This window comes from Neopelma chrysocephalum, unplaced genomic scaffold (genome assembly GCF_003984885.1).
Source record: "Neopelma chrysocephalum unplaced genomic scaffold, ASM398488v2 Primary Assembly neopelma1_252, whole genome shotgun sequence".
Classification (NCBI taxonomy): domain Eukaryota; kingdom Metazoa; phylum Chordata; class Aves; order Passeriformes; family Pipridae; genus Neopelma; species Neopelma chrysocephalum.
The window spans coordinates 3,376,881-3,401,756 of record NW_020897914.1 but is presented as its reverse complement, the minus strand read 5'-3'; the positions used below and the strand labels follow the sequence as shown (position 1 = coordinate 3,401,756).

Here is a 24,876-nt window from a genome sequence, read left to right as displayed (position 1 = left end):
GTGGTTTCCTTCTCCCACCTCCCAGCTGACTTGGTCGAGATAATTTTTCCAACTCAGTTTTTTTTTATTACAAAAATAAAAAAAAAATGCTCCAACTCTCAGTTTTACAAGGCATACAAAAATCTCTAAAAGGGCAACAAGCGCAAGGTGCTGAGGTACGAAAACCTGAGGTAGTTTTTGTGTGTGTGTGTGTGTGTGTGTGTGTGTGTGTGTGTGTGTTGGGGGGATCGTTGGGGATATTTTCAATTTTAAAAATATTTTTAAAAAATTTTTCAAAAAATTATTTTTAATTTTGCTGGTTGGTTTTTCCAGCCCCTGGACTGGCAACCTCTTTTGTAAATCCACTTTTTTTTCCTCCAACCTCCCTCTCCTCTCCCTGCAACATTTCCCTAAAATCCCAGCCCAAAGCGGGCAGGGCTGGTGCTGCCCATAGTTTTTCAGGGATGTCAGTGCTGGGCAGTGATGGAGAGAGGAAGAGGACAGACAGAAAGGGGGGACAGAAGGGATACAACCCCCACTTTTGTGAAGCAAAGAGGAAAGGGTGGGTGAAGGAGAGATTCCTCTTGCAGGAGGCAAGGGGAATCCTGTTGACTCCTACAGGCCCCGCTCTTCTCAAAGCCCTTCAGAAATCGCTTTTTAACACTTACTTAATAATTTTTTTCCCTGCTGGCAATCTTACAGCTCTGCTGCTCTACGGTGCATTAGAGAACCAATGGACCAGCTCCTGCCCTTAGACCTCTAGAAAAGCCTGCTTTTGCTAAAAATAAAGAGCCCCCTCCCCCTGAAAATTAAAAAAAAAAAGAAAAATAATTAAAAAAACCAAAATAAAACCTTACAAAACTTAAAAATGGGGCGTTAGTTTTGTTACCAATGTATTAATTCTAAAATTAACGAGCGCCGTGGCCCCCCCAGGCCGGGCCAGCCCCTCCTGGGTGAAACAGGGTGGGGGAAAACTCCAAACAAATTCCAAACAAATTCCCAAAAATTCCAAAATCCAAATCCCCTCTCTCTGCCTGTGTTAGTCCACCTGGAGGGAGAGCGCTGGCGGGGGAGGCGATGGAATAAGGCAGAGGCTGCGGGATGGAGGGAGCCCTCCCCGTGCCTCTCCTGGCTGACGCCTGGGGGGCCCGGGGGGGTCTTTGGTTTGTGCCCTGCCCTGCTGGGGGTCCGGGGGCGCCGGGGGGTTACATTCGTCGGGCGGTGCTGGCGGGAGCCTCACTTGCTGTGCTGCTGCGAGGCCGCGGCTCCCTGAGCGTGTTTGTGCTCCTGCTGCTTCACCTGCTGCACGATTTCCCTGATCTTGCGCTGGGCAGTCTGGGGGGAGGCACAAATGGGGGTCAGGGGGCACCACCGGCAGCTCTGCCCCCCTCCCCGAGCCATGACAGCATCACAACCCACCAGCTTTTAACCCCAGGACAAGCCCAGCTGTAATTAAAGCTGGGGTTTAGCTTGTCCTTCCATTGCTCCATGGCCTCAATTTTGGGGTGTCCCCCCCCAGCAGTCAGGAGCCAAGGGTGTGGTACGTGCACCCAGGTGGGATGGGGAAGCCCATTCCCACCTGGTGTGCAAGACAAATTTTGGCTAAATTGAGGAAAACTTTAATTTAAATCAGCCAAACCTCCTTTATAATTTCTGGCCTCATAAACAAGCTGCTCATAGACTCACAGGATTACTGAGTTGGAAGGTACCCACAAGGGTCATCCAGTCCAACCCTCAGCCCTGCACAGGAACATCCCCCAGAGTCACCCCCTGTGCCCCAGAGGATCATCCAAACCCTCCTGGAGCTCTGGCAGCCTTGGGGCTGTGCCCACTGCCCTGGGGAGCCTGGGCAGTGCCCAACCAGCCTCTGGGGGAAGAACCTTTGCCTGAGATCCAACCTGACCCTGCCCTGACACAGCTCCAGCCATTCCCTGGCTGCTGTCCCTGGTCCCCCCAGAGCAGAGCTCAGTCCCTGCCCCTCCTCTGCCCCTGCCCAGGCACTTGGAACTGCAGGGAGGTCTCCCCCTCAGTCTCCTCTGCTCCAGCTGAACACACCAAGTGCCCTCAGTGTCCTCACACGGCTCCAAATCAAGGCCCTTCCCCATCCTCGTTCCCTCCTTTGGACACTCTCCAATGGCTTCAGATCCTTCTTAGACTGCAGTGACCAAAACTGCACAGAAACCTCCCAGATCAGGGCAGCAGGATGCTCAGGGAATGAATGCTGTGCTTGGTGGCTTTCCTTAAACTGGCTGGGAATGCCAGAAAAGCCACGGCCGCGTGGCCAAACCTCACCTGACTGGCAAAGAAATGCCCGATGATTTTGACGACGACCTCGTCATTCTCGTCTGGGGTTTGGTCCCGCGGCACAATCACTTCTGCACTCGTTAAATTCTGCAGCTCATTCACCTGGAGAAAAGGACACAGATCTAGGTTTTGCCGTGGAAGAGCCAAAATCCTCCACTGCCGGTGCCACCCCTGGCTCCGAGCCAGCACATGGCACTGGGAATGCCGTGGGTCACACCCTGTCCCCCTCAGCCACCACGAAGAGCCACCTCCAGGGACTGAGACGTTGCTGCGATCACGGAGCACCTGGACAGAGTGATGGGACATGGGGGACACCCAACTCTGCCCCACTGGGGCAGGTGGGAGCACCCCACACCCCCCACCTACCGTCTTGCCGCCTTTGCCGATGACGCGGCCGGCGGCGAAGGAAGGCACCTTGATGTGGGCTTCGAGCTTCACCTCCTCCTTCGGGTTAAAGAAGTTTTCCTCTTTCAGCTTCCCGAATATTCGTCCCTGGGCCTGCAGAGGGGACAGAATAAGGGAAGTAAAACCAGCGGTGCCTGCTGTGCCCTCCATCCCCACGGGTGATGATGTGCCGATGTCCACCAGCACCAAAGTCGTGGTCCCAAGCCATGAGCCCCCTGGCACTCAGAGAGTGGCAGCACAGCGGGGACACACCTCGCTGTGTCCCTGCCCATGTCCTCACCCAGCACCCACAGCCAGCACACCTTGAACTGAGCCTCGGGTGGTCCCGTGATGATCACCATCCGCTCGCTGGCATCTGGACCTTCTGCTGGGGCGATCTGGGAGGGAGCAGGAAGGAGTGTGAGTGGGACCCCCTCCTCGGGCAAGACCTCCCCTAAATGGGATGTCCCCCCCATGCAAGGACATCCCCTCCCCCTGTGCAGGAGTGACAACCAGGCTGCAGGACTGGGTTTCTACTAATTTGGGGAGCAAACCCACCCCCCGAGGGTTCCCATTCTCTGCCCTCAATAGCAGGAAGGGGAAACTGAGGCATGAAGGCCCCAGGCAACCCCTGCAGAGCCCTGCTCACCTTGATGGAGGCACCAGCAAACCGTGCCAGTTGCTTGATGTGCTGCCCCTTCTTGCCGATGATGGCCCCCACCGCCTGCGTCGGGATGAACAAGTTCACCACCTCCTGCTCCGGCAGCTGGAAGGGGCACAGAGGAGCCAGAGGGTCAGGGGATCAGATGGACCAGGGGGTGGCCTCCCCACCCCAGCATGCCAGGGTTGAGGAGGAGCTGGGTTGGGCTGGGTTGGTGCGGGTTGAGTTGGGTAAGTTCTGGGTTGAGTTGGGTTGGGTCAAGGTGCTGGCACCCACCTTGGTTTTTTGCCTGCCCTGGCCACACAACCACCCCCTCCCAAGGTGCTCAAGTGAAAACCTCATGGAGGGAGGTGCTGGGGCACTTTTGGGGTGCTGATGGGGGAGGGGCACTTACAGGGTGCTGGTGGGGGAAGGCGCCAGCCGGAGAGGCTCCGTACAGACCCGACACGTAGGCTGAGGAGCCCTGTGGTGGGAGAGGAAACAGGGTCAGTGACATCAGTGAGTCCCCAAGGTGCCAGCCCCTTCCCAGCCCCATCCCAGCCACCCCTAGTACGAGTGAGAAGAGCAGTGTGCCACCACCATGGGACCACCAGGGACCACCCCTCACCCCCTGAGACCCCTCTGAGACCGTGGGTGCACCCAAGGGTGTAAATGGTGAGCTACAGCCTGGATGCTGTGCTTCTGGCACAGCACAAAGGGGCTGGGAGGTGGTGGGAGCTCCCAGTTAACCCCAGTTCCTCCCCACTGCTGGTTTTTCGGCCATGTCCTGCTGATGGAGCGGCCACAACCCTGGAAAGCCTCTTGGCTGTGCTGCAACCACCACTGGTCCCCTGTGGAGAAGGTGGGGGTTGGGGAGAACTGAGTAAAACTTCTGCTTTGGCTCTGATTTCCATCCCCATTGTCCCTCTCCAGTTCCAAGAGAGGGAAAAGCAAAGGCTAAAGATGTTCTCCCAATACCCAGGCTGGGAGCAGGGAGAAAGCAGAGGGTCTCTCTGTGGCCAGAAGGAAGGACTGAGTGCCAGCACCCCACCCCAACCCAACCCAACCCAACTCAACTCAACCTCTTCTGTGTCTCAAATCCATCAGACATTTCTCCTGGCAACAGACACAACTCCCTCCCACTCTGGGGGACATCAACAGGTCATCTCCCACCCAGCCAGGGTGGCCACCACTTCTCAGCCTTCCCCATTCATTGTGAAGCTCCTTTCTCATCCTCCATCCTTGCCCAGTCTCTAGACCTCCACATTTTTGTCTTACTATAAATAAACAGGGGCGATTTCCAAGAGGAAATTGCTCCTCTTGGCCTCACCAGGGGGACTTAAGCCGGGACATGCAAAGCTTTGGGGTGAAGGACCCCACACCAAACGCTGCCCTTCAGAAGCCTGCCCAGACCCTCCTCATCACACCCACAAATACTTCCCACAAGCTGATGTCTCCCAACATACAGGGAGAGCATCCTCCCCTCCATGGGCTGGCAGAGACAGACCAACTGACCCTCCTGGTCCCTCCAGAGCCACCACATCCCTCTCCCCTCACCCCCCCCGGCACTCACCGTCCTCCTGCGCCCGCTCTGCTGCTGCCATCGCCAGGGAGAGAAAACAGCACAAGTCAATTAATGCACAACTTGGAATAAACTCTTCAGAGACTAACAGAGACAGCCCACAGCACCTGGGGGACCCAAGGGTGCTCTGCAGATGCTGCTGGATGGACTTTCTCTATCAGCACTTTGGCCACCATGGTCTCTGGGCACTGGACCTTTGCTGCCCACACGGGACCTCAGGGGTTTTGAAGATCCTTTCCCAGGTCTCAGCACCCCAAGAACAAGGAAAATGCCTCCCTATGAGGTGGGGTGGAGGTTGGCTCCCTGCAAGCACAACCCCTGGGTGCCAGGGCAGGGATCCAAGGTGATCCTTTGTTGGTGGAGGCACAGGGTGGGCTGCTTGTCCCCTGCACGCCCTGTGGCCACACCAGGGGACTCAGGTGGCCACCAAGACCAGACCCACAGGGCACAACCCAGCCCACACCAACCTAGTGGTGGGCTTGGAGTCAGGACTGAAGAGCACCCGCAAGGTTCTTCCACAATCTCTTCAGATACTGACCCCTGAGACGCAGCTAGTCCTTAAACACGTGAAACCAAGCCCAGCACAACACAGGGATCTTCCCAGGAGCTGAATCCAAGGAAGGACAAACCACCTTCATTCCCTGTCCTCTCCACTCTGCTGCCATGACAGCATCCTCCCCAAATGGCCGAGAGTCAGAGCTCCCACTCAAGGCTCCTGCAGTTCCAATGACCACCCAAAGCCGACAGCTCCAGCAGGACATTCCAGACACCACTCTGCCCCCAGGAATACACCCCCACACCCCACACTTACTGCAAAGGGGTGGTAGGGGGTGGCAGCTGCAGCCCCTCGGGCCCCCGGGGCGGACGGGAGCATGGACAGCCCAGTGGAGAAGATGCCCAAGGCGTTGAGGTTCAGTCCTGGGATCAGGTTGGCTTGTTGCTGGGAAAACAAAGACATGGAGAGAGGTGTGAAAGGCAGAGTGGGGTTTTGGGCTTCTCACCCCTGTGTGGGTGTGATGGGTGAGGGCCAACCAACCCTTGTCATAACATATTGACACTCTCCCCTCCAGTTTTCTTCTGGCCACCTCAGTGGAGGGGGAGCATCCCAGGGGGAAGGTTGGAGCTTACATTGACAGCCACCACGTCGTTCTCGTAGGCCTCTCTCAGCTTCTTCATGATCTCCACCTCGGCATGGGAACAGGCCTCCGTGCTGCCCTTCACCGTGATGGTCCGCTCGGGGTTGTAAATGGTCAAATCCTGCAAACTGCCCGCAGGGAAACCCGGACACGCCGTTACATTCTTCCTCCAGGGCAAGAAAAGCCCCAGGAAAACTCAAATCAAAGCTGAAGGTTCCTCCCCAAGACAGATTCCACACACACCCCCTCTCCTGGCCCAGTGCCACCATTCCCTGGGGTGAGGAACGTCCACCTGGGATGGGAATGCACACGGAAGGACACAACTGCTCTGTTTTCTGTCTCTAGCACAGCCCATCCCACGCTGGATGGAAGGAGGTGGCTTGGTGTTCACCAGGACTTCACTGAATCATGGAATTCCAGGATGGTTTGGGTTAGAAGGGACCTTAAAGCTCACCCAGTCCCACCCCTGCCATGGGCAGGGACACCTTCCACTAGCCCAGGTTGCTCCAAGCCCCGCCCAACCTGGCCTTGGACACTTCCAGGGATCCAGGAGCAGCCACAGCTTCTCTGGGAAACCTGTGCCAGGGCCTCCCAACCTCACAGGGAAGAATTCCTTCCCAATATCCCATCTATCCCCGCCCTCTGGTAGTGGGAAGCCATTCCCCTTGTCCTGTCACAGGAACTTACGGGGAGATGGTGATCTTTGTGCCCGTGTCCTGCTCAATCTTCTTGAGGTTGCGGCCCTCCTTGCCAATCAACCTCCCCACCAGGCTGTTGTGTGCCAGGATTTTCAAGGGAATCTCTTCTGCTCTAAAACGGATTCAAAAATAAAATCCAAAGGTCTGTCTGGCCAGGAAACCCATTTCCAGGCACGAGCACTACGGACGTGGTGGAAGGAGCACAAGAACCACCACTGTTTCAAACCACAACCCGTCTGGCTGAGCCCACAGCACTCACGATTTAGTTTCATCAGCCTCTTTCTGCATGATATCCAGGATCATGCGACAGGCTTCGGAGCAGCCCTCCGGTGTGGCGTGGATGGTGATGGGCTTTTCGGCAGCGCCGGTGTTCTCCTTCCGGTGGATGTCGACCCTACGGAGAAAGAACCAGCAGAGAGGAGCCCCCTGAGATGGGTCTGGTGGCACACAGAGGCTTTCGAGAGCTCAGGAGCTGAGAAAAACTCGTTTCAACACTTGCTCAAGCTTTGGGGTGAACTTGTGTCTCAGGTGCATCTGCCACCACCTGGCTCATGCAAGCCCAGGTCGTGTTTGGTTTTGGGTGCTTTGGACCAGACCTGGGCTATGTTTGCCTTTAGGACACGAGGTCCCCGGGAGCTGAGGGGCATCACAATGTCAACCAACGCATCGAGGAGGCAGAAAACCCTCAACAGCTCAAAGCCCTGAGCCACCTGCCTATCCTCTCTGATGCCAGTCCCACTCAGAGCCAGAGACCGGGTCAGGGGTCTCCAGAGGTCCCTTCCGACCTCCACCTCTCTCTGCACAACACCCGAGGCTGTCCAGTGACCACGTCCTTCGGGACAGAGAGAACTTACCCGTGGGCAGTGTCTGTCCCGACACGGAGGCAACACGTCAACAAGAGCGCTGGTACTCACGCCCTCCCTCGGGAGAGCAGCAGCCCCTCCCGTGCGCCCGCTGGGACCTGCTCTCCTCCTCTGGTCCTCCCTCAGCTCATGGCGGGGAGGCGGAACGCGCCTCCAGCTCGCTCCTCACGCTCAACCGTACCTGGCAAAGGCCCTGAGAGAGAGGGAGAGAGGAAAGCAGGGTAGGAGACTCCCGCACTTCAACCACGTGTCCTGGAGAGCAGGGGAAGCGACCTCTCCGTCTTCTCCGCGCGAGGCCGCGCGCTCTTCCCGCCGCAGAATGACGGATGCCATGCAGCTGTCCTGCCACGGGCCACCACCGCGGCGTCCCTGTCACTGCCGCAGCCAGGGCCACATCTTCTGAGCAGGGGCGGCAGTGGCTGCTCAGCCCCTCGGTGAGTCCCACCAGCACTCGGCTCTGACACGGCAGAGCCTCCGGCCACGTCTCTGTCCCAACCGGGGTCACTCCTGGTGTTGCTGTGTGTGCCAGGCCAAGGGCTGTGGGGCAGAGTCACCCCCATCCATGGGGGAATGGTGTGGGGTCCCGGTGGGTTTGCACAGGTCAACTCTTCCACGAGCTCCTGAGCCAGTGCATCGGAATGTGAGCAGTGGAGGATGAGCCAGGTAAGGCTGGGGGAGCTGAGATAAGGGCAGAGCCAACTCCACCAGCTCCAAAGGGACCTCAGAGTGGTTCCATCCAAGCACTGAGCAGGGAGTGAAAACAGAGTGTGATCCCCTTTGTAGGCTCCATCTCTCCAGATCTCCCACGGCTTCAGCCAGAGCTGCTCGGGCAGGAGGCTGGTCCCGAGTGGACTGTGCAAGGAGGTGATGGGGACACTGGCACTGCTGAGCTCTCCCTGCCCTTGGTCACATCTACAGCCCGTGGTGACCCTGCTGTGTGCTGTGTGACACCTCTGAGGCGCTCCTGGTCGTGCAGCTCCGTCAGGTTGGTTTGCAGGATCTGTTCCCAGCAGGCACAGGGACACTCTGCCTCCCCCTTTGCCAGGGACAGGGCAAGAACATCACAAGGGGCCACACGAGGTGATGACAGACCAGGCTGATGCTCCCAGTTAGGGGGAACCCATGAGGATCCCAACAAACCCCACAGACGGGAGCCAGGCAGCTCCTTGAACCCACGAGCAGCCGAGGCTGGTGGAGGTGGGGACACAGCTGAGCCTCCGCCCTGGAGAAGGACCAAGCACCAGAGAAGGGCTGAATGGAGGCACTGAGGTGATGAGGACCTTGGACAATCCCCAGAGACAGGCACAAGCCAAGTTTCTGGCTGACCAAGCCATCCCACACCTGGATGTGAGGCACGAGCTCCCTTTGCAGAGGGAAGATGTGACGCCAGGAAGGGGCTGCCGTGTTCAAGGCATGTCCCACCCCAAAGAGCTGGAGAACGGAGAGCTCTGGACTTTCCAGCACATCCCCGTGCCACCGCTGCACAGCTCTATTCCAATGGGAGGATGGGGAAGGGGACCCTCAGCACCCTCACCCCATCACCAGGAGCTGCAGGAAGGGGCAACCAGGGATGGTGGGACAGGGATAGGGCAGGTTTGCCCATGGTGTAGCAGGAAAAGCCTCCATGACACATCACAGGGGTCTGGGAATGTTTCAGGGAGCAGTGGCCATGAGGGACAGCCCTCTCCAGGTGGACAATATGGTGTGCATGCAGGGTTATCCTGGCAGCCGCAGTCCTCTCCTCACTGAGTTCCAGGGGCTGTGGAAGGTCATCTGGTGGGGTGGGCTCTTGGCCTGGGCTTCTTCGTGGGAGAAGATGGCTCAGCCTGGGGACAGTTTTGTCCCCTGGAGCTCAAGAACATCTCTGGGATCACTGTGTGTGCAGCCAGGGGGTGAAGTCCGATGTGACCAGAAGAATCCAGAAGCCAAGGTCGCTTTGGGAAGGAGCAGGGGCTGGACATCACTCAGGGTGGTCTGAGCAAGGACACAGCTGTGGGATGACACCCCAAACTGAAGGAAAGGCTCTCCTGAGGCTGCCCAGGACGGGTGCTTGAGGTCCTCTTTGCCCAAGGCTGGAGTGGAAGTGGTGGCACATGGTCTCTGTGGGTAGGTCAGGAGAGGGGGTGAGCACAGAGCACGGCCTTCCTCCAGGGCACCGGGTCTTCAGGGCAGGCACAGGGAGCTAATCCATAAGGAAGGACAATTTCATGGCAGAAACTGCCCCAGGCAGCAGCGTTTGGCCTCGTGGTCAGGAGAAACCAGAACCTTCCCACTCTTCACCAGGTTCAGGGCTTGAAAAGGGCAACTTCCAGTCTTGGGTGGTGGGGACAAAGCTACCCCTGCTGCTCATCCCACCAGGACTCACCTGGAGAAGGGCTTGTGGCCAACAGGGACCAGCTCACAGCCACCAGGTGGCCCTGCCCGAGGGCCAGCCGGGCTCCAAGAGCTCCTCTCTCCCTACTCATCTGCCCCCTTTCCATACAAACCTCTTCCTGCCAACCCAATGCTGGGGTCTGGATCATCTTCCTACCTCCAGCCGCGCTACTACCAAATAATTTGCCTCTAAAAGCTCCTCTGAGAACTAGGATGTTGTGGGACAGGAGTCCTATGTCCCACGGGATCACTGGGTTCGGGATGATGAGCATGGGAGAAGGCAGCTTTGGGTTAGACACAAACACACCTGGGCAGGAACAAACCATGCAGGAAAACCATGCGGAGGATCAGCAGTGAAATCAAGGAGGACAGCGACAAGAGAAACATGGAAAACTTTGGCAAGACAAATCCCCCTTTTTGTTCTTTCCTTCTTTTTTTTGAAAATAGAAATGTTAAAAAAAATGTTAATTGCTAAAAAAAGGCTTCCAACAGTTACAAAGCCTGTCCTTCTCATGGCAGTGCTCCCACGGTGTCCCCTTTCCCCCTACAACAGCTCTAGCCCATATGGGATGCTCATCCCATATGATTATGATCCCATTGATGAGCAAATCCCGAGGGCAAAGACCACTGCACTGAGGATTCCCCTCTGGGATTTTAACCCCAAACTTGCTATTTCTCCCTAAAGCCTCATCCCCAGCTGCTTTCATGAGGCTTTAGGAACTCATTCCTGGCCTTTTCCAACGTGCATCCCCCTCCTGCCACACCGAGACCACCCTGGCCAGCAGGAATGGTTCAGGATTTGAGCTCTGCCACCATCCCCTGAAGGCTGCACCCCAAGGAATCGGCACTGGCCAGCACTCCAGAGCCCCGAGTGCAGGGAGGACCCCAAGCTGGGACCTGCAGCACCCTACAGAAGGAAACAAAACCATTGAAGTACTTACTTGGACTGGGTTTGCTTAGTAAGGTTCTTTATGGTCAAGCCCTCCTTTCCTATGATCGCACCAACAAACTGCGTGGGCACCAGCATCCGCAGTGGGAACTCGAGCTGTTTGGGCTGCGAGGAGCCCCCCGGGGAGGAGCCCCGCTCCCTGGAAGAGTGGCCCCCGCGGCGGGATCGCTGGGGGGGCGGAGGGGAGCTCACCTCTTCATCCGGGATGTAGGAAATCTTGAAGGAATAGTTGTCAAACTGGTGGTCGCTCAGCTTCTCTATGGCTCTGCAAGGCAGGGAGATGCACAGGGTGCTGAGGGGCTCCCCAGGGACGGGCACCCCACCAGCACCCCCAGAGCCTTGTAGTCCATGGTCCCTCCCCAGTCTCCAGCTTCTCCCTCCCCGGTCTGGAGAAGGTGGCCATGGGAAGCCAGAGCCCCTCGCTTTTCCCATGAGGAGCAAGTCCCATAGCGTGGTGGGACATCATCCCCTCCCATGTGGCTGATGCTGGAGCTGGCACACAGCTCATCTCCCCAGCAGAGGTGGGATGGCAGCCTGGGGACCTGCCCCTTCACCTGGGAACCTACTCCCGGGCAAAGTACTTCCCAGAAACAGCCTCACAGGCTTTTTGGACATGGAAAAGGTGATAGAGCAGCTCTGAGCAACCACCGCAGCTCCAGGGAGAGGGATGTAGCACGTGGTGCCCCTTTTTTGGAAACCCCAACTCCCTTCCCAGCAGGACAAGGCTGGGGGCAGCACCTGGACTCTCCATGCCCCAGCCCCTCCTCGGTGGGGCTCAGCTGTGCCCGTGTCTGCCATGACCCCACAAAGTGGTGGTGGCTCCAACCATACTCCTTCCCTCCCCCTACTACATCCCACTTTGGCTGTGGATGGACCACAACAAGCAGCTCCTTGCCAGGCCTGAAATCCACGTCCACTGAGGACTTGTGCAGCTTCACCATCCAAAACAGTCTCTTATCCCGAAGTACCAAGCACTGTTGTCTTAGGGAAACTCTTCTGTCTTCCTTTCTTGCCACACATCCCAAGGCCATGGTGTGGTGGGATTTTTGGGGCTGTCCAATGCAGGGTCAGGAGTTGGACTAGATGATTGTTGTGGGTCCTTCCCAACTCAGGAGATTCTATGATTCTAAGACACTCATCTGTGGTCCATGGCACCTCCAGCCAAGGCTGGAGGCACAAGGAGGACTCTCCTCCGCCCTTCTGGACCAGGAGATCACTCTCCCCATCTCTGTCCTTGCTTATCCAACACCACAATGGGTCAGCACAGATGAGAAACTGGTGGAACATCCATCAACAAATGGACTCACAAAGGCTCTTTGTTGCCTGGGATCTGCCTGGCTCTTGGTCCTACCAAAAACACCCCGGCCACTAATTAAGGAATATCTCACTGTTTACTCGTAGCTTACACAGAGCTGGTCTCTACAAGCCTGGACCAAAGCATTTTGCTTGAAATAGTTCCACTTCAGAAATAACTCCTAATTTGTATTTTTCCTCTCTGCTGGCTATGATAAACCTTTCATCATGTCTCCACATGGCCTCCTCGGGTCCTGCCAGCCTCCCGAAGCTTTTTCTGGTGGGGGACATTTCTCTGAGACTCCTTGGCACAACAGGCAGGTGATTCACCCTCAGCTGCTCCCCTGCTCCTGCAGACACCAACCATGGGCCTCCTGGCTCCCTCTCACCTCCTCCACCCACCCATCCATCCACCCCTCTCTTGTCCATGGCAAAAGAACTTTCAGAAGCCAACCAGGTGGTTCCTCTCGACAGGAGGTGACAGTCTCTGCGTATTTTGGTTTCCAGCTTGGCTTTTCTCACTCTCCCATCACCACCACATTTCTTCACCATCTCTGCCATCTCCTTCACCACCTTCAGCAGCTCTAACTGGGTGGTCACACTGGTGATTAATCTGGTGCATTCCCTGTTTTGGCCTGATTTCCAACCTGGGAAGACAAACTGCTTATCTGACCTGACCCTCAGCTTTCCACTTTGCTGCCTGAAGACAAGGCCACTGAGCCATGGCAGAGAACCCTGCAGGAAGGACAGTGTCCAAAGGGAATTGCACATCCAGGAGACAAGGAGAGAAGGCCCCTTGAAGGGACAACCACAGGAAACCCCATGTGATGGCCACAGGAAACCCCATCTCCCATCAGGGGAGAAGGCAGGAGACAGCCCAGCAGTGGGACAACTTAGACAGAAGACAAGATGTCTGGGATTCCTCAGGAAAAGTCTGGGTGGTGTGAAATTATGGACAAAGCGAAACAAAGCCCACTCACACTTTTGCCTCTTCCTTGGTCGCGTAGGTCACGTTGACAACGGCTGTTTCTGTGTCTGTGTTCACTGGGGGAGCAAGAGGAGGACAGTTAGAGCAGGGAGGGAGAGAGGTCACTGCTGCTCCTGGCCCCAGCACACTCCAGAGGGGGGACACAGCTGGGGACGGTGGGATGGGGATGCCTGGCACTGCTGCACTTCCCCCCAGCACAAGGACAGGGCTGGAACAAGACCAGAAGGTGCCAAAGCTGGATCCAAGCAGGACACCTGGCTGGACATCCCCAGTCCATCACTGGACCCCAAATGACACTCAGCTCATTTTTACAGGCCAGGGACCAGGAGAATCCCTGGGGATGGAGGGTGGATGGTCCGTGCCATCCCACCACGGGATGGGCAGCCCTACCTCTGCCAGCAGGGCTTGGGTCCAAAAGGAAAACCAGTTCAGCCCAGTACTACTGGGATAATTAGGTTTCACCCCAGTGGGTTTCCTTTTCCTGTGGTGTGGGCAGAGCCAGGGAGCAGCGCTGGGAATTTTGCAGGGCTGAGGACCACGCTGGGCCATCTTACCTTGCTCTACATTCTCCACCGTCCCGTACTGAGCTAACAGGCCATCCAGCACCTGGGGAGAGCAGCAAACCGGGCAGGTGAGGCCCCAGACAGGCAGGGGAAGAGCCCACTCCCCCCACAAACACCCTCCAACATCACCCAACTGCTTAAATGCCTTCACCCACCTGCATCCCACCATCCCAAAGATGCCCCACAACTCTGTGACCCACAGACAGGCAGGAGCTGGGGCCCAGTTCATGCTCCCTCCTGGGGTTACTGGGAGGGTAAAGGGTGGCCCACGGGCAGACCACGTGCTCCAATGGCACAGCTTGTGCTGACGGAGGGGGAGATAAACGGGATGTTTTTAGGATCAGCCACTTCTTACCTCCCACTGTAGGTGGGGGGGGATATTTCGGATCTGGATCTTCCTGCTCCTGCAAAGACAAAGCCCTGGGTTAGGGTCTGCAGGTGCCCCACAGCAGAGGGAACAGCCTCTCTGGGAACCACATGGCAGCTGGGGAGAGCCTTCCAAAGCATCCTGCTTCGCCACGCCGAGCCAGGGCAGCTCATCCCCAGGGAAAGAGCTTCTCCCAGCTTTGTCCCGGTCACCCTGCCGGGGCTGGAGCTGTCTCCAGAACGCTCCCTCCTCATGCTGGCTGTCAGGTTTCCAAGGAAACCTCCTGAAAGGAGCCTCTGCAGAGTCATGGCCGCACAGGGAGGCTGGGATGCATGGACACCCCTGACCACGCTGCCCTGGGCTGGGGGCTGGGTGGGGACAGGACCCCCAGCCCCACCACAGCCAGCCCTGCTATCCCTTGAGGGAGCTCTCCAAACGTGCATCCTGCTATGTCCACCGCTTCCCAGCAACATGGGGCTGCTTTCCTTGGGGAAACCTAGCCAAATATTCTTGGAGCTGGCCAACACCCCCAACCTTCCAACCTGACATGATTGTGTTCCCAATCTGGCCATGGCTGCATTCCCAACCTGGCCGTGGTTGCACTCCAACCCTGGCTGTAGCTGCATTCCCAACCTGGCTGTGACAGCATTCCCAACCTCATGATTGTGTTCCCAGCCTGGCCATGGTTACACTCCCAAGCTCATCACGGGGCAGCCTGGGGAATGGATGTACAGGAACCACTGCCAAGGCTTCCCATGGGATAACAGCCACCAAACACCTCCCCAGCCTGGCTGTGCTTGGGCAGTGGGGAGTTTTGAGACAGTCCAGTCCATGGAGGATCCAACCAAGCCATGAGCTCATCCATGGGCCACCCAGATCAGCATTCCCAATCCTGCTTGTAGTCAGTCAGCTCTGACCAAAGCACTGTCCTACGTTCTCTGCTCTCCCAATACCCAGGATGAGCTTCCTGACAGTCCCCCCCACACACACAGCCAGGTTTTGGGAGCTGATCAGCAGCTGGAAGCTGATTTTATGAAGTTTTCTCCCTCCTTGGGATGAGCTCAAGGAGGATGCTTGGGAGGACAGGGACCACCAGCCTCAACACTACGTGGGGACAGGGAAGCAGCTCCAGCTGATGGTCACCAACACCCAGGGGCTTTGGGCCAAATCCTGCAGGACCAGAGGCAGGAGGAGATAGAAGAAGACATGAACACCCTGATTCCACCAGCAATCTTCAACAGCTGGAAAATGAGACCTTCCAGCTGTGGTCTCTGCTCTCACAGCTCACGGCACAGGCACATCTTGAGCTCCTGCAAACCATTCTGGTTCTTTGGGTAGTTTGGGGCCAGACACGGCGAGGGACAGGCAGGAAAAAGGATGTTTCTTGAGATGTGGGCTGTGAGGGTAGGACTGAACCCACAGCTGGTCCCACAAGGACCATGGTCAAGCAAAGAGGGAGGAGGAGGAGGCTCACATCTCCTGGGGCTGCTCACACAGGGATGGTCAGTGGGACAGCAAACCCTGCACTGGCAGCCAGATGAGTAGGAGTGCTCAGGAAAAGGGGTTTGACAGGCTCCTGTCCCCAGCTGCCACCAGGGATTTCATGGCTGGGAATGCAGACGTAAGAACCCTGAGAGGGAAGGAGCAGGATTCATCCCATCCCATGCCCAGCCATCTCCACCCCATGCCACGAAGGAGGACCTGGGAGGGTCCCAGGAACGGAGACCATGGCAATGATGGGTTCACCAAGAGCCTGAATCCTTCTTCCTGTCCTTGTCACCTGCCCATGGCTGACACTGCTCCCAGCACAAACACTGCGGGGACCATTCCAGTAAACTGGACAGGTTTCATTTTTAAACCCTACCAGCACTTCCCAGAGGGGCTATTTTAAGATGCCCAGGTCCAGGCTAGATGTTCAGCTCCAGGGGGACCACTCCTGCCTGCTCCAAAGGATGCATCCCATTCCCAAAATGCCTGCTGACAGGCTGTGAGGCCGCTGTGCCTGAGCAAATCCCAGTGAGCCTCAAACCACTGGAGAGAGCTGGACACGCTGCCTGGTTACTCCCACCACCTTCCAGGCCCCAAACAATGGGTGGAACCTTCACTGGCCACACCTTCCCAAGGTGCCACACTCAGCTGCAAGCCAAAGCATCACCACAAGCAGCCTCCTCCTGCAGCTTGGGAACCATCAGGATGCCACAGGCTGGACCCCGGAGGAGCCGCTCTCCCTTTGGGGTTCCGCTGGCTCAGCTCACCCGTCACAAAGCCCAGCACAGGGTACTTGGAGGGAGCTCATCCAAGAGAAACCAGCACAGCAGCTGCACACAGTCCCCTGGCCACTCCTGGGAAGCCTCTGCCTTGAACTAATTGCTCCAAGGCTGTAATTTCCCTACATCTCCCAAGGGAGATGCCATGAGAGATGCCAAGGGAGATGCCAGAGCAGCCCAGTCTCCTGAGGTGGTGCTCACCCCTCTGTGCCTGCCACCCACCTCCCCAAACACCCAAACAGAAGGATCACAGCACGGTGTCACGTAACCCCACTTCCCAAAAGGACACTACAACATATTCCCACTTCCAGTGTCCATCCAAGCTCGTGCAGAGCACCTAAAGACACTCAAATGGTGCTCCAAGGTTCCCCCCACCCCCAGGCAGGCCTCCCAGCAGCTCATCATCACCACTGACCATTTAAAATAAGGTTATTATTCCCACAGGATGTATTTTTTATGGCTCTTGTAATTCCCCACCTAGTTGGGAGCAGTGCTGGACCACACACAGTCATCACTGATGGAGTGATGGATGCGTTATTCCCAGGGTTGGGGCAGGGACCACCCTCCTCCAACACCACTCCCAGGAGGACTTGGAGGCAGAAACACCCTTTATTTTTATTTTAGTTTCATTTTCCTCGCTCCTCCCGAAACCTGGGGACTGATTTCCAGGGACAGGACCCCAGCACAGGAGCTCATGACCAGAGGCAGCAGCCACGTTTCCCCCAACCAGTTTTGCAGCAGGCTAGTGGGGATTTAAAAAACATAATAAATGTAACAACCACTTCGGGGAAAAACACTTAAATGTGTGATGCAACTGCCACAGGGAGCTGTCCTTGGATAACCTGGAGAGCTGATCCTTCTGGATCACCCTTCGGCTCTGCCCTACCTGCACACCCACCTCATGCCCAGACCAGGACAAAGTGCCCTGTGAGAACAGAGCACCGGCTTCAAGAGCTAAAGAAACCAGGTTCACCTGCTTTTTTTCCCTTCTAAATTCAACCCAAACAGGTCCTGCTCGGCAGCAGCTCCAGGAGGGAGCATCTCCTACATCCCAGAGCCGGGTTTTGGGCACCGGCAACACACGAGGGATCAAGGAGGGAGCGAGGCTGTAGGGTGGGCTCAGGAACTAACCCAGCTGTGTGTCATTTCCTGCATCCACCAGAGCAAAATCATGGGGCTGACATCACAATCCTGAAGGGAAAGGGGATGGAAACCCAGGAAAACCTGCCGGCATCACCCCGTGCCACGTGCCCGGGGTCTGCACTTGCTGAAATCAAGCAAGAAAACAGAAAATGCCTCAAAACTGATGGTGGGTTCCCCAGAATCAGGTGGATTGAGGGTTTTTCGGCACATCTCCCTCTTTTCCAGGTGGTTTCCCGCCCTCCCATAGCTGCCAGGGAAACAGTGGGTAACAACCCCCTCCAAAATCCAGGGACACAGAAGCAGAATAAAAAAGATGAGACGAAGGTGTGAAATGAAAACCAGACCCAGCTCCCTGCTCAACCTCCACAGGTCCTCCCTGGATCCTCCTATGGATCACTCAGCCATCCCCCGCTCTCCTGCTCCAGAGGGTCTTCATATCCCAAAGTATTTGGGAATCAGAAACTCAATTTCACTGAGCTGGCTTAAATATAAACCCTGTAATAATACTACAATAACAAAAATATAGTAATATAACAACATGATAATACAATAACATGAAAAATCATATATAATGGTATATAATTAATATTATGGAATATAATATTCACCACTCTCTGCCCTAAAAAAAGCAGAATTTTTTTCTACTCAAGCTTTAGTATCTTAACTGTATTAAAGCCAAAAAGGGATTTTATCACCTTCCACCTTGGATCGGTGCTGGGGGCAGACAAAACACGGTCTGGCACCTCCTGCTTTCCTGAAAAATCAGTTTTCAAGAGAACTGGGGAAAAAACAGAGGGAAAACATACTGGAAATCAAACAGGAGCCCTGCCTGCTTTATGAAGTATTTGTCCCAGGGAAGAAAACATCTACAAAAAAAGATTCCCATCATCAGGCACGGACCAAATTCCATCCCAGCTGAATTTTCCAGACCCAGCCACACTGACCAGGCAGGGAAGGAAGTGGCTATTGGGTTTGTGTCTGTCATTATATATATATATTTTAAGTCTATCAGGGTCATCCTGGACAAGTTTTGCTGCCTCCCAACCCCATCCAGCAGCGGATCTTCCCGAGTTGCTCCATCAGTGCCAGGCTGGATGAGCATTAAAGGGCTGCCCCAGTTTCAACCAGTTGCCAAGAGCATCGAGGCTGCTCCAGTTCCCTCCCAGCCCAGGCTTTGCCCTGACGCTCTTAAGGAATTAAAATCCGTTGTTGTCAAAGCCCAGCAACCTGCCGAAGGTCGGGAGCACGGGATGGAGGCAGCCCCGGGAGCGGGGATGTATCAACAATAGGGATGGACGGGAATAACGGCCCATCTGTCACGGCCCGGCCACAGGAACGGGGGAGGAAACAACAGAGGGTGGGGGAAGAGGAGGGAGGGAAATGAGGCGGTAAAGAAAAAAGAAAGGGGGAAAAAAGGAGGGGAAAACAAAAAAAAGGAGGAGAAACTGAAAGAAGGGGGGGAAGAAAGAAAGGGGGGAAGAAAGAAGGGGAAAAAAGAAGGAAGGGGGAAAGAGAGACAAGGGAGAAATGAAAGAAGGGGGGAAAGAAGGTGGGGAAAAAAAAGGGGGGAAGAAAGGAGGGGATAAAAGGGAGGGAAAAGAAAGGGGGAAAAGAAACGGGGGAAAGAAAGGAAGGGGAAAGAAAGGGGGGAGAAATGAAGAGGGAATGAGAAGAGGAAAAAAAGTGGGGGAAAGATAGGGTAAAAGGAAGGAGGAAAAAGAAGAGGGTGAGAGGAAGGAGGAAAAAGAAGAGGGGGAAAAGGAGGCAAAAAAGGAGAGAAAAGAGGGAGGAAAAGAAGGGGTGGGGGGAAATGAGAAGAGAACAAAGGCAGGGGGGAAAGAGGGGGCAAAAAAATCATTTATTCTTTTCCTTTCAGCTTTGGTCTCTCTCTGTGCCTCCAGACCCAGGTTGGCTTCCCATGGTACCAAGAAAAATCCCAGGATCCTACGGCATGGACGGCATGGCCTCTGTCCCCTCCCTGCACCCCAGCTCCCATCCCTGCATTCCCACTCCCATCCTCGTATTCCCAGCGGGAAGCAGAGACCCAAGAGAAAAGAAAACCAAACCCACTCCAACACCAGCAGCTCCCAGTTCAACCACACCAGAAAACAGATAAAATAAAATAAAACAAAACGGTGTCACCCCGAGCCAGAGCCAGCACTGGAGCCTGGGAAAGGACCAGCTCCAAGGGGATTCTCCTGGCCAGCTCCATAGGGAACAGCTTCCAAGACCTATGGGAAACTGGGTACACATCCAACAGGCAGCAGGAGGGGGTTTCCCATCCCTGACCTGACCAGCATCACCCTGGCAACATCATATGTACGTCTCTCTCTCAAAATATATATATATATATATATAAAGTCTATTTTTAAAAATATAAATATGTCTTATAAAAAATTTTAGATATTCTATAGCAATGTTTTGTGTGGTTTATATAATTTCATATATTTATTTAAGTATTTTATAAAAATATAGAAACATAGAATAGTTTGGGTTGGAAGGGATTGTTAAAGCTCATCTAGTGCACATTTCTCATATAAAAATACATATTAGGAGTGTATTTCTATACATATAAAATAGACATTTGAAGCATGTTTTTATACATATAAAATATATATAAAAAGTGCCTTTTATACAGTGTCTTTATACAAGCAGTATCTTTTATTTGTACCTACATAAAAGACATGAAATATTTTAAATACACAACCATAAATTATTAATTTATATTACTATAAAAGGCACCAAAAGTTAAAATATATATCCAGTTTAGGATATAGGACTAGGACTGAGAGCAGCCTCACTCTGAGCACCCCAAATTCAATTTTCTGCTCCCCATGTGCATTCCCAGACACACGTGGAGAGGTTCCAGGGGCTTTTCCCGGCAAAGCAACTGGTGTGCACGGGAATTCCACTCCCCTAATTAAACATCTCATTAAAGCAATTAATAATAAGGCAGGAAAAGATGGGATGTCCGTGCGGACACCAAAAAGGTTTGGATGTGCATCCCGATCTTTAACATCACCAGCATTTTGGGCTGAAAAATAAAGGGTTGGGGGGAAATAAGCAAATAATCAATAAAGCAAAAACACGCTGAAACGAGAACAGAATTGCTGCTCAAGAGAGAATTATTTAAGGGTAACTCCTCTGGAAATAGGAGAAAATGCCATAAAATCACCCCCAGCAAAGCCCCTTGGGAGGCACCGGCATCGCTCCCCCTCCAGCAACTTTTAACTGGGGCAAAACCACCCGAGTTTTATACATATTTTATAGATATATTTAATATTACAGTGATTTCCAGGCTCCCCCTCCCCCTGTTCACATCCCCCTCGTGCTTTCCTTTCGCATTTCTGAAAATTACGGCAGAAGCAGAAATTAAAAGGCACCTTTGCAACCAGAACCCCCCAAATCTCCCTGGTTTGGGGATAATAAATGGAGTTTTGCTACTTATTGAACTCCTCATTTTTATCCAATCCTTGTCTAAAAGTCAGTGCTGGGGTGGCTGAGTTTTACTACCCATTCCCCATAGAAAGCCTATTTTTAAAAAATATTCTTTCTTTATATCTTTATATAGTCTTTCTTTTCTATCTTTCTTTCCCATTAATAGGAATTTTAAAGATTTTAGGGATATAAAACCAATCTTTAAGGGGGAAGATGCTGCTTCTTCCCTCACCACCACGCTCTGGATACAAAATACTCTTGGAGTGGGATTGCTTCGAGCAAATAAAAGTATTCCCTGCTCCTGCTGAGTATCAAAATCAATTTTAAAAAAAATTTAAAAATTTTAAATGTTGATTAAAAAAGAAAAATTATTTTTTCATTAATTTTCCAAGCCACAATCCAACATAAACAATGGGGAAAAAAACAACTGTGAGGCTGTTGGATCCTTCCTAGAGGAGCCCAAATTATTGGGATGGCAGCAGAAGGGCTGGTTTTAAACTCGTGGGAAGGGAATTGATGGACTGGGCAGGATCCAGGCTCCTTCCCACCACTGTCACATTTAATTCCTGCCTTCGGAGAAACAGAAACAACCCCCCTGCCAGCACCTCCCATCGAGGAATTCCCTTCCCTGCTTCCCGTGGGGAGATGTCCCAGGCTTTTCCAGCCTGTTCCTTATCCAACTGTATTTACGTGCACATAAATATATTGATAAAATAGATCTATATTAAATTTTAATGGAAAAATCAAGCATTCCAGGTGAAGATGGGCGTGGAGGGAAGCACCTCCTCACATCCCTGTGACGCAGGAATGCCGAGGGATCAGAGCCAAGGGGAACTCAGGTTCCCTGACCCAAATAAACCCCAAATTCATTTAAATAACCAGGGGGGATTTTTACCATTTAACTCCCTGAAATCCCAGAATCTCTCCAAGACTCGACCACGACTATAAAAATTGGATTTAAACTGGGGGGGGGGGGAATAAACACAACCATGTGAGGCCCCGTTCCCGGCCAAAAATCACATTATAAAAAGAAAATCTATAATCTCCCCAGTCAAGGCACAGCCCGCCAAACTGGGTATATTAATATAAAGCAGAATAGATTTTTTTGGGACCGGGAATAAAAAGATATCATCTTAAATTAGATCTTGATAATAGGAGGAAACTTGGGAATAGAAAACTTGGAGCCAGCTGAAAACAGAGCAACGTAAAATAAACCTGTATTTATTTCTGGGCTGGTTAAATGTGTTTGTTTGTTTGTTTGTTTTTAATTTGAAAACTTGGAAAGAAGAGCAGGAGCCCCCGAGCTCCAACAGAGGATTTAAAGATGAATTCCTTGTTTACATCCCCTGCGTACATGGTAAAGGTCGAGCCCAGGCTCTGCACTATGGCCCCAAACTCCCAATTCCTGGCTCCATCCCTCTTCCAAAGTCACCAGCAGCCCAACTCGAGGCTCCAGCAGAGGTTTTAGTTTAGGAATATCACACCTGGGAATTTCCTGGGGGCTCTTTCGGGCGGTGTTTGGAAGGTGGAGAGCGTGTGATCCTTGCTGAAGACGAAATCCCACTCCGGCACACGTGATGCCGGGCACGAGCCGTTCCCCCCCCCTAAGCCTCAATTACACAACAGCATTTCCAACCCCCCCGTCATTCCCAAATTAATACCCCACCAGCAATCCCGGGCCAAATTCAGACCCCACCTCCCATCCCAGGCCAAACCCGCGCCGAGCGGCGGCAAATTATCCGCCCGGACCAGCCCCTGGGGTGTTTTTTCCTTCCTTTTATCCCTACACATGACGGGAGGGAGGGGGGGAATAAACCTCGGGATGAGGCTACGCAGCACAGTCCCGGGGTTTATTTTCCCTAGGAAACACATGTGCCCATCGCCCCGGCCTCGGGCACCTGATGGAAATAAGAGGGCGCGCTCCGACACGATGGATTAAATACGGGAATGCTCTGGGCTCGGAGGTTCTCCGGCTGGATAACGGGGGGATGAGGTGTTCGCAAAGGGGAAATCGATTAATTACCTACTAAAATAATACCCCTAAGGGCGCGGGTGGCTCCGCTGCTGGGAAAACCTCCATCCGCGCCGCGAAAAGTGCGGGGAAAAGGGGCATTTTTTGGTGTTTTCTTGCTAAATAAGAGGCTGTTTTCCATGGGAGCGGTGGGGAGCGTGGGGTGGGGGACACCCGCGGGGGTTCCCAGCCGTGGGAACGCGGCCGTGGGCCGGGAGCTCCTCTCCCCTCTCCCCGCGCTGCGCTCCGGAGCGAAAGTAAAACCGACGGGGCTCTCCCCCCATCCCCCGCACCCCTGTTCCTGGAGCTCCCGGCGCGCCCCCTGTCCCGCTGGGACGGAGGATGGGGTGGAGGGGGCTGCAGGGTGACGACGCGGGGTTACCTGAGCTTTTTGGGCACCGAATAATCCACTTCCATCACTTTGCCGTGCAGCTCCACTTTCCCTGCGGAGACAGCGGGGCGCTCAGCATCCCCCCGGGATGGGGGAGGGCGGCATCCCCCCCGCCAAATCCCAGCCCTCCCCATCCCACCCCATCGCATCCCACCGCGTCCCGCCCCCCCGCGCCCCCCGGGCTCTCCTCGCGCCCCCCGCCCCCCCCGGGCCCCCCGGGCCCCCCCGCTCGGCGCCCCCGGGGAGTTGGGCTTGGGCACCTCGTACGCGGGTCCCCGGGGGGCTGCGGGGGCCGGGGGGGCGGCGGGGCCGGGGGCACCGCGCCCGGGGGGCTCCCAATAAAATCGGACAAAAAAATCAGCGAAAAATAGAGGCGAGGCTGGGAAGAGCCGGGGCGGGAGGAGGGAGGGAAGGAGGGAAAGGAGGGAGGGAAGGGGGGACCGGGGGATGCCCGGGGAGGGGGCGGCGGGGCGGGGGGACGCGGGGGGGATGCGAGGGGCGCGGGGCGGGGGTCGCTCACCCGAGAGGGTCTCGATGGCCCGGATGGCCCAGTTTTGGTCCGGGTAATCCACGAAGGCGTAGCCGGACTTGAGGAGGACCTGGCCGGGCAGGGGCAGCTGCCGCTCCCCGAAGAGCTGCCGGAGGTCCTGGGCGGTGGCGGCGGGGCTCAGGTTGCCGATGTACAGCTGGTTCATCCTCCGGCGCCTCATCAGGAGCCCCTCGGGCTCCTCCCCGGGAGCCCCCCCGGCTCCTCCCCTGCCGGGAGCGGGACGGACGCGGGCACGGGAGGGTCCCGCTCTGCGCCACCGGCCCCGGCCCGGCGGAGCCTCCGAGAGCGGCGGGCGGAGCCCGGCCCGGCCCGGCCCCGGGGCCGCCCCGCGGGGGGGCAGGTGGGCAGGGGGGGCCCGGGGGGACTCGGCCCTGCGCCCCCACAGCCCTTCTGTCCCGGAACCCACCGCACCGCAGCACCCCCAAACCAGCTCCCTCCATCACCCCCAAACCACCGCACCCCGTGAGCCCAACCCACCTCAGCCCATCACCCCAAACCCTCCCCTGCCCCAGGACCCACCACGCCCCCAAACCCCCAAACCACCGCACCCTGTCACCCCCAAACCCTCCGCTGCCCTGGAACCCACCACACTCCAGCACCCCCTGACCCCTCTGCCCCAGAACCCACCACACCCCAGCGCCCCCAACCCCTCTGTCCTGGAACCCACCACACCCCAGCAGCCCGGACTCCATCACCTCCGATCCCATCGCCTCCAAACCCAGCACCCCCACCCCCTCCTTCTGCTCGGGGACCCACCACACCCCAGCGCCCCCAGCCCCTCTGCCCCAGAACACCCCACACCCTGTCATCACCCCAAACCCTCTGCCGTGCATCCCACCGCCCCCATCACCCTGACCCCATTACCTCCAATCCCTCTGCTCTGGAACTCGCCACACCCCAACACCCCCAAACCCTCTCCCTTGGATCCCACCACACCCCATCACCCCGACCCCTCTG

General features: G+C 55.3%; 1 protein-coding gene across 4 annotated transcripts; it reads right to left on the bottom strand.

Annotated features, from left to right (window-relative positions):
- Positions 1–244: 244 nt before the first annotated feature.
- Positions 245–24,148, bottom strand: IGF2BP2 (insulin like growth factor 2 mRNA binding protein 2). Of its 4 annotated transcripts, none has more exons than XM_027703794.1 (17): positions 23,890–24,148; positions 23,361–23,421; positions 14,108–14,156; positions 13,744–13,795; positions 13,182–13,245; positions 10,901–11,173; positions 6,983–7,117; positions 6,713–6,835; positions 6,018–6,153; positions 5,701–5,829; positions 4,881–4,904; positions 3,723–3,791; positions 3,317–3,433; positions 2,991–3,065; positions 2,650–2,781; positions 2,272–2,385; positions 245–1,314 (listed from the first exon to the last, which is right to left on the bottom strand). In XM_027703794.1, exons 1-17 carry the CDS (start codon positions 24,077–24,079, stop codon positions 1,216–1,218), a joined length of 1,842 nt encoding a protein of 613 aa, XP_027559595.1. In that variant the 5' UTR covers positions 24,080–24,148; the 3' UTR covers positions 245–1,215. The 4 variants fall into 4 exon arrangements, with proteins under 4 accessions (XP_027559595.1, XP_027559596.1, XP_027559598.1 ...); XM_027703795.1 differs by having other exon boundaries at positions 4,881–4,901; XM_027703797.1 differs by lacking the exon at positions 23,890–24,148 and adding an exon at positions 23,630–23,659.
- Between the last annotated feature and the right edge of the window lie 728 nt (positions 24,149–24,876).